The following is a 9750-nucleotide window of genomic DNA, read 5'->3' as shown; positions in this document are numbered from 1 at the left end:
CTCCCCCTACTTGTGTTCCCTCTCTCGCTGTGTCTCTCTCTGTCAAATAAATAAATAAAATCTTTAAAAAAAAAAAAAAGATTTTATTTATTTATTTGAGAGAGAGAATGAGAGAGAGAGCATGAGAGGAGGGAGGGTCAGAGGGAGAAGCAGACTCCCTGCCGACCAGGAAGCCCGATGCAGGACTCGATCTTGGGACTCCAGGATCATGACCTGAGCCGAAGGCAGTCGCTTAACCAACTGAGCCACTCAGGCGCCCTACTTGGTCATTTTTTATAAACTCTTATTTCATGCTTTTTTAAAAAAATAACTTTGAGATAGGGGTGCCTAGGTGGCTCAGTCATTAAGCGTCTGCCTTCAGCTTAGATCATGATCCCAGGGTCCTGGGATTGAACCCATATCGGGCTCCCTGCTCGGCGGGAAGTCTGCTTCTCCCTCTCTCTCTCACTGTGTCTCTCTCTGTCAAATAAATAAATAAAATCTTAAAAAAAAATAACTTTGAGATGTAATTTATATACCATACAATTCACCCATTTAAAGTGTACAATTCAGTGGTTTTTCATATACCCACAGTTAAATGCAACCATAACCACAGTGAATTTTAGAACATTTTATTCTTTGTTTTTTTACTTCTAAATATTTCAGTGTTTATTTTTTAAGAACAAGTACATTCTCTTACATAATCATGATATAGTAGTTGAAATCAGGAAAATTAACAATGATGCAACTATATTATTTAATCTGAAGTCCATATTCAGCTTTTGCAGTTGTCCTAATGATGTCCTTTATGATTATTCTCCCTTCCCAACATGTCCAGGATCTGGTCTAGAATCATGCATTACATTTAGTTGCCATGTCTCCTTTAATCTAGAGCAATTCCTCAGTCTTTTCTTATGTATGATTTTTATATTTTTGAAGAGTCCAGGCCAGTTTTTTTGGTTGAATGTCCCTCAGTTTAGGTTTGTGTGATATTTTCTTGTGATTTAAATTCAAGTTATGCATTTTGGGCAGGAATACCACAGAAATGATGTTACATACTTCATGGTACATCATATCAGGAGGTGCCTTAGTCAATTTGGGATGCTATAACAAAATACCATAGGCTTGGATCTTAAACAATAGATATTTCTTTCTCATGGTTCTAGAGGCTGAGAAGTCCAAGATCAAGGTGCTGGCAGATTTGCTTCTTGGTGAAGGCCTTCTTCCTGGCTTGTAAACAACCATCTTCTTGCTGTGTGCTCACATGGCTTTCCTAGGCATGTGTTTGTGGAGAGAGAGAGAGAGCTGTCTCTCTCTCTCTCTTCCTTTCTTTATAAGGACACTAAACCATCATGAGGAGTTCCACCCTCATGGCTTCATCTAAATCTAATTACCTCCCAAAGTTTCCCACCTCTTAATACCATTACAGTGGGGATTAAGGCTTCAACAAATGTGTTTTGAGGGAATAGAAACAGTCTGTAACAGGGGGCACAAGATGTTGCTTTATCCTATTATTGGTGAGGTTAATTTTGATCAGTTGGTTAAAGTCACTGTGTATGTTGAATAAGAGGACCACAGGTCTTTTATTTTATTTATAAAATTTTATTCCTTGTTGTAAATTGTTTACAACATGCAAAGTGATTTGCATGGTTGGCACCATGAATTTCTCTCTTGATATTCCTGACAAACCTTGCGTTTTCTTTCATTACTTTCAAAGTCTCAGATAAACATTTAAATTCTAAATCATTCAACAGAGGAATCCTGCATTTCTGTAGTCAGTGTTACATTCTCCCACCCTCCCCGAGTCTCTAGGAGAACTCTCTGCATTGGACATTTCTTCTGTTTAAGACATGCCCCTGCACACGCTTTATACACAAATGTTGCACTTGAGCCATTCCATCTTACATTTATTTAAACCTTTTCACATATATTTTTACACACAAAATAGGATCAGATTTTTCAAGGTCAAAACGTTTTCCATTTTGCTGAATTTCTCTCATGGTAGCTTTTATTCATGTGTGTGTTTAAATCATAAGTTCATATTTGATTGACCTGCAGCTGTCAGACTCCCGAGTGCATAAGTGCATTCTCTCCCCCCTGACAGTGTTTGCACTGCTTTTGCAGTTAGCCATGGGGCATTGCCAACGCGGGACCATTTTAACCTCCTCCAAAAATTCCAACGTGAGGGGCACCTGGCTGGCTCAGTCGGTAGAGCACGAAACTCTTGATCTTGGGGTCATGAGTTTGAGCCCCATGTGTGGTGTAGAGTTTACTTAAAAAAAAATATTACAACTTGAGAAGGGATTAATATCCAGAATATATAGAGAACTTTTAAAACTCAAAAATGGGCAAAGAATAGACATTTCTCAAAAGAAAACATATAGATGGACAGTACACACATGAAAAGATGCTCAAGGTCACAAATCATTAGGGAAAGGCAAATCGAAACTACAAGATAACCACCTCATACCCATTAGGATGGCAACTAATTGAAAGCCAGATAGAATAACAAGTGTTGGTGAGGACATGGAGACACTGGAGCCCTAGTGTGCGTGCTATGGGTGGGAATGTAAAATGGTACAGCCATTAAGTGAAACACGCCAGTCACCACAAGGCAAACACTATAGGATTCCACTCACGTGAGGTACTTGGAGTCGCCAAAATCAGAGACAGGAAAGAGAATGGCGGTTCCAGGGGCTGGGGGAGGGAAGGAATGGGGAGTTAGTGCTTAATGGTTATGGAGTTTCAGCATTGCAAGATGAAGAGTCAGGAGGATGGATGCTGGTGATGGTTGCACATTAGGAATGTATTTAATACCACTGAGCTGTACACTTAAAATGGCTACGATGGTAAGTTTTATGTAGTGTGTATTTTACCACAATAAAAACACTGGGGGGGGGGCGCCCAAAAGAATTCCAGTTTAATGTAGGAGCTTCAGTTCTAGTCCCCCACGCTGTGGGGTGTCTGGATTCATACCCACATTTCCAGTTGGGTTTCCCATTCGCTTGCTTACTGCCCAGTGTTTCTATTTCCACACACTTTTCCCGCCTGCTTTCTGAGAGCCCAGCAGTGCATTAATAGGGAAGAATTTGTGAACATTTAGTTGGTTTGGGGAGGGAGGGCCCTCCAGAGTACGTGTGTGCCCACGCCTCTGCAGATAGAAACCTCTTCTTTTCTTTTTGAACCTAATTCTTGCCAGAAACTTTCAAGTGGGCCCTTGAAACATACATGTTTCCTTTTAAACCTGCCTGCCACACCCATTTTTTGGGGTGCCTGGATGGCTCAGTCAGTTAAGCATCTGCCTTTGGTTCAGGTCATGATCCCAGGGTCCTGGGATCGAGCCCCACATCGGGCTCCCTGCTCAGCGGAGAGTTTGCTTCCCCCGCTCCCTCTGCCCCTCCCCCACCCCCGCTCATTCTTTCTCTTCTCTCTCTCTCAAATAATATTTTTAAAAAAATATGCCTGCCACACCATTTTAAAACAGTTTTACACACTTTTTTTTTTAAGTTTTTTTTTTTTTTGACAGAGAGACACAGTGAGAGAGGGAACACAAGCAGGGGGAGTGGGAGAGGGAGAAGCAGGCTTCCCGCGGAGCAGGGAGCCTGACTCGGGACTTGATCCCAGGACCCTGGGATCATGACCTGAGCCGAAGGCAGACACTTAATGACTGAGCCACCCAGGCGCCCCAGTTTTACACACTTCCTTTAGGACAAAAGAATGAAAGGGGATGAATGGAACATATTTCTCACAGAATTGGGACTGGTCAGAGGGCATCCTTGTTCCCAAACTGATGTTTGCAGGAAGAATGATGGGGTGGATGTAAATGGCATGGCTTCTGAGCCTTAAGTCTATACCTCCTAATCAATTCCTGTTTTCTCCTCTTTTCTGTGTCCAGCGCAATTACTTGAAAACCATGATGGGCCTCCAGCAGGGACACAGGAAATAGGGACTAATCGCCAATACCTTAAAGGACAAGACTCCCAGGAACCCCCGCCTGTTCTATATGGGCTGCTAAACCACCTGCCCAGAGCTCCAAATGCTCTGCTCCGAGGCTGGGGCCCAGCACAGAGAACTCACGAGGGCCTGCCTGCCTCCCAACGCAAACATCCTTCACAGGACACCCTTGCTCATCTTCACAGAACACTTTTGGTTTCAGTTCACTGTCTTATATGCAGGGACAGGATAAACTAATTTTCCAGTCTGGACTTTTGATGCTCACTCAAGAACTTGCTTTTATTTCCTGTCCAGGAGGATGTCTTCCCTGTGTACAGGTGGGGTCAGAGCTGAATCTCCAGTAAGAAGGTGAAAAAGTAGCTTAGCCACCCTCCTCCTGTCCCGGCTTTGTCCCACTGGCCAGCCCCTTTCCTTCTCTGGATGGACATCCTGGGGGTGAGCTGGGTCTGAGGAGCCCCACTTCTCACAGCTCCTTCAGGTCATAGGTTCATCAGGGCATCCTTCCTGTGCTCCTGAGCCAGTGAAGGCGGGAGGCCCTCCTTCCTCAGCTACCAGAAGACGAATGGGTTTAGGTGGAAATGGCTGAAGGGCAGATTTTTTTATCTCACAATAAGAAGAGGCTTAAAATGAGAGCAGTGTTACCATGAAGTTAGCAGGAAGAGCCCCACAGTAGGAGGCTCTCTGGCAAGGAGGTTACAGAACATGCACTGGATAGAAGGTTGAACTGGATGGCATTGGTCCAGAGACCCCGTGATTCTGACTTCAGCCCGTCAGTGAACAGATGGATGGGGGTTTGTGGAAGACAGAAAGTAGAAAGGCATCCTTAGGGTCTCTGCCCTCTTCCTGTTCAGCCCCTTTCTCTTTCACTGACTGATACACAATGATCCTAAAAGAGCTTTCAGAGACTTCTACTACGCCAAGGCTTCGCAGAGCAGCTTTGAAGTGCCCCAGCTTCATCCCCCTGGGTGAGACACACGGGGACTGTCCCTGACCAGCACTAATGGTGTGCACACAGCCATGTTGGTCAGTCCTCATGTTTCCTTTGATTGTGGCCAAATAGACAAGTCTGCCCAGGCTCTGCCTACCTTCCCAGCTAGTGGAGGCCTTAGGCAGAGAGTTCGGATTCTTTCCTTTCTTGGCTGCCCCTGCTCTTACCAGGACTTATTGGGGGTTCCCAGGTCTTTGGGGCATCTCAGGAAAGAGGACATAGCAAACAGGTTACATCATCTTGTTGGGGCCACAGGAAGCAACTGTTTGTGGCTTCACCAACCGCCTTTCCTTCATTCCAGCAGGGCCACAGGCCAGAATGGCATGGCCCTGCAGACATCACTCCCTAGGATTCCTAGATGGCCAGTCTCGGGCCTGCTGGCCAGGGCGAGCTGGGCCTCTGTCACGGCAGTTGGGCACATTCGTCTTTAGCTCATTCATTACTACACAGGCCTCTTTGGCACAACGTGAAACAGGCAGTGGCCGGCGTAGGCAGAGCCACAGGAATAAGCCAGGATGGTGCTCGGTAGATCACCCTCCACACAAACTCCTCACAGGAGCAGATGCTCCCAACGTGACAGGGAGCTAGGGGGCATCATGTCCACTCAGATGGGCCTGTTGTTCTAGAAACTAGTTCCAAAATCACCCCTGAGGGGACTTCCAATTCCATCGTGTGACAGATAAGATAACCTGACAACTCTTGCTACAAACAGAAATGCTGGCTCAAGTAGAAATTTTTATTTTTTATTATTTTTTTTTTAAAGATTTTATTTATTTATTTGAGACAGAGAGAATGAGAGAGACAGAGAGCACATGAGAGGGGGGAGGGTCAGAGGGAGAAGCAGGCTCCCTGCTCGGCGGGAAGCCTGCTTCTCCCTCTCCCACTCCCTCTGCTTGTGCTCTCTCTCTCTGTCAAATAAATACATAAAATCATAAAATCTTAAAAAAAAAAAGAATGCTTTAAAAAAAAAGATTTTATGTATTTTTTTGACAGCGCACAAGCACGGGGAGGGAGAAGCAGGCTCAGGAAGCCCGACGTGGGGCTCGATCCCAGGACACTGGGATTGTGACCTGAGCCGAAGGCAGATGCTTAAGCGACTGAGCCACTCAGGCACCTCTAGAAATTCTGCAAAGCTAAATTTGCAGGAAAGAAAGGGAACTGCCAGGCGCTGGAGAATTGAAAACCCAGAGTGGTCAGCGTTTGACCTGGCTGTGGCTGCAGGGGATAGGAAGGTGTGTGAGCGTGTTGCTGCCCGTGAGTGTTAATGTCCACATAAGTGTGAGAAATAAGACCTCGGCCCATGCCCCATTGGAAGTTGGAAGTGGGACCCTCTGCATAAAGCTGGCACTTTGAAGGCTTCATCCTTGAAGAGGGAAGCTAGAAAAAGTTTCCCCACTTTTGGGGGAAAAGTTCCCAGGGATGAGGGGAACAGGTCCTGTGAGAATTTGCAACCATGCACAGGTTTGGGATTCAGATTTACATGGTGTGGTCCAGGAACCACTAGGCTGAGGAATTAGCCTAAAAATTAGCCCGAGGCTGAAACACCTAGTAGGATCAAAAGAAAATCTGCACCTGCCCTTTACCGAGCCATACAGCATTCCCACAAAACCCTAGTAAACAGGAGCTCCAAAGATTAAACACACATGCGTGCCCATGTGGAAACAAGCTATTGCAGTGGAGGCATAATGAGAGCATGATCAGATAAATTATTGAATAAAGATTATACAACATATGTGTGTTTTAAATAAGGACGAAAGTAGGAATATGATAAAGGCCATCCAAATAGATCACAGATTTTTAATTTTTTTTTAAAGATTTTATTTGAGAGAGAGAGCAAGAATGAGAGAGCTCACATAGGGAGAGGGAGAAGCAGACTCCCTGCTGAGCAGAGAGCTGGACACAGGGCTTGATCCCAGGACCTGAGATCATGACCTGAGCAGAAGAAGGCAGACGCTTAACCGACTGAGCCACTCAGGCGCCCCGATCACAGATTTTTTAAAAAAGCAGAACTTCTAGGAATGAAAAAATGTTCTAAAAGCTAAAATGACAGACTAGAAACAGCAAAAGAGAGAATCGATGACCTGGATGTTGGATCTGAAGAAGCTGCCTGGAATAGAGCATAGACGGATGGCAAGACAGAAAACTGAAAGTGTGGCTAAGAGACATGGTGGACAGAATGAGAAGCGCCAGTATACATGTAATCACAGATCCAGAGGCAGTCCCAGGGAGATCTTGTGCGCTCATCCAGTCTCCTGGCTTTAAGCGTCTATTCATATGCCAATTCTCAATCTTACACATCTAGCCTAGACTGCTCTCCTGAACTCCAAACCTGTAATAGCCACAGCTAACTTGGCATCTCCATTTGAATGTCTATTAAGACATCTACAAATCAGGGGCACCTGGGTGGCTCAGTTAAGTCTCTGCCTTCGGCTCTGGTCATGATCTCAGGGTCCTGGGATGGAGCCCCATGTTGGGCTCCTTGCTCATCTGGGAGTCTGCTGCTCCCTCTGACCCTCCTCCCTGCTTGTGCTTGCTCTCATTCTCTCTCTCTCTCTGTGTCTCAAAATCTTTAAAAAAAAAAAAAAGACATCTGCAAATCAGCATGTTTAAATATGCCCCTCCCACAGTCTCCCTTATCTCAGCCCAATTGCTCAGGCTAAATCCTTAGTTTAATACTAAACTCCTCTTTTCTTCTCACACCCCACATCAGATCTGTCCAATTCAATGGACTTCACCTTCCTACTGCATTAAAAATCTGACCGCTCCTCCCCACTTCTATTGCCCCGACTCTGATCCAAGCCACTGTTCTGTCTTGTCTGGATATTGCAGCAACTTCCCGTGTCCTCGATTCCTCCCCTGCTTTTCTATAGTCCATTTCCAGAACAGCTGCTTGGTTGATCTTTTTGAAATAGAAGTTCGACCACATCACACGTCTTTGCATTCTTCAAATGGTTCCTGTTCTCTCAGAGTGAAACCCAATTCCTTAAAACAGCTCGAAGGCCCTACGTGATCTTGCCTCTTGTGACTTGACTCTCTTCTCTTTTCTGCCCCCTTGCTCACTCTGCTCCAGCCATGTGGGCCTCCCCCCCTGTTCCTTAGACATGCCAGGCAGCTCCTGCCTCAGGACCTTCATACCGGCTGTTTCTTCTGCCTGAAATCTCCCAGATGTCCTCATGGCTCACTCTGACTTCCTTCAAGTCTGCTTAAATGTCACCTTCTGTAGCAGATACCGTCAGGCCTTGATCATAGACCATTGCCCTTGCCATTCCTGCTAGTGGGTTTTCCTACTGAAAGCATCTGCGACTTATTACATAAAGGCTCTCTCAACCGTAGGGACTTACTTGCTGCAAAGGGGGCCCAAATGCCAGGGAGTTAACACATTGAGGAGCAACCCTCAACCAATGAGTTGGATGAGTATCCTAACCTCTCCCTTGGATGGGGCATCTCTTAGGCATGTTCACTACTTCCTGGGACTTCCCAATAGAAGTACAAATTCACACACAGATGAACCAAACGAAAAAAAGATGGTTGCTATATTTAGTGGAATTATCAGTGAAATAATATCACAAAATATTTGAAGTAGTTAATGATACAGTTTTTAATGATATATAACAGTATAATGAAAAGGATAAGATTGGACCAATATAGCACCCAAAGTTTCTTTCTGAAGTTTGGAGATTCAAGATAGGACAAAGAACTCAGGGTAGTCCTCCCTGTCCTCCATGATCTTTAATCTGGAGGGCTCAGACACCTCTATTACTGTTTCCTCTGGCATCGAATGGAGATTCCAATCCACTTACCCCCCTACCAGCTGGCCCCGGGGAGTCTCACTTTGGACTTAACTCTTGATAGTGGGCTGCATTTTTCTGAGGCAATACAATATAGTGGTAGAGCACAGGCTTTGGGCCAAGACCTATGAGTTTAAATTGGGACTCCATGTCTTACTGGCGTGGGACCTTGGGCAAGTTGTCCAATTTCCCAGCCTTTGTTCATGTGTAAAACCAATGATTAATGACCCTGGGGCCGTGTATGTCTAGTGCACAGCAGGACCTCAACCAACTGAAACAGCCGGGACATTAACAATAACAATAATAAAGTGCCCAGCATTGTGTCTTATAGATGGTAAACATACCCCCCCCCCCCCCCCCCGGTGTTAGGCTCCCTTTCCACTCCCCAAAATGGATTTTGAATTTGAAAAGGCAGCATTCAGACTGGCATTATCTTTCTCTAATTAACCCTGACTGTGATGGCTTTTAAAGACCACAAGCTGAACAGAGAAGTAGCTGCTAAAAATATACCCAGTGTCATCCTGGGCGGTGTTACTGGAGGTCAAGTGTCTTGGTCAGGGAAGTTGTAGTTCCACTGTATACCCCAGCTGCCAGGCTGCATTGGCACTTCATGTTGGGGGCTGGAGGCAGCGTTTTCGCTGGACAGACACCCCAGGGGAGGGTGACCAGCATCATGAGAGGTTCTGAAAAAACTGTCAAGCAAGGAATAGTCCCGGAAATTAGAGACATTTAATCTGAGAAGTGAAGGCCAAGGGCTGGATTTTCTGTCATTTCAGGAGGAAAAAACAGGACGAGTTTTCCAAACCTGGAATGGATGGTCTTGGTGCAAATTGGGCCCCATTGTCCTGGCAGCCCCAGTTAAGGTCCATGTGAAAGAAATCCTCAAACCAGGAAGTGAGGACTTGGAGGCCTCTAAGTTCCTTCTAAGGCTAAATTCTGTGATTCTATAAAAGCTGCTGTGGAGTTATTTAATGTATCAATTGAAAATCACATCATATACGTAGGCACATTTATATTTGAATAAAGACTAAAATGTCAAAA

The 9750-nt window shown here is 45.2% G+C and overlaps 1 protein-coding gene across 10 annotated transcripts in view; it reads left to right on the top strand.

The window, feature by feature from the left end:
- KIF9 (kinesin family member 9) overlaps positions 1-9750 on the top strand; it is a 54419-nt gene extending 44669 nt beyond the window's left edge. For all 10 annotated transcript variants that reach the window (XM_081801130.1, XM_081801127.1, XM_081801087.1 and 7 more), the window contains one exon: positions 3875-9750. In XM_081801130.1, the coding sequence (XP_081657256.1) occupies positions 3875-3925 (51 nt within the window). In that variant the 3' untranslated portion in view covers positions 3926-9750. The remainder of the gene's footprint in view (positions 1-3874) is intronic.

The sequence above is a fragment of the Leptonychotes weddellii genome, chromosome 1 (assembly GCF_054177405.1).
Source record: "Leptonychotes weddellii isolate Sample4059 chromosome 1, ASM5417740v2, whole genome shotgun sequence".
NCBI lineage: Eukaryota > Metazoa > Chordata > Mammalia > Carnivora > Phocidae > Leptonychotes > Leptonychotes weddellii.
This window is presented reverse-complemented; position numbering and strand designations above follow the sequence as displayed.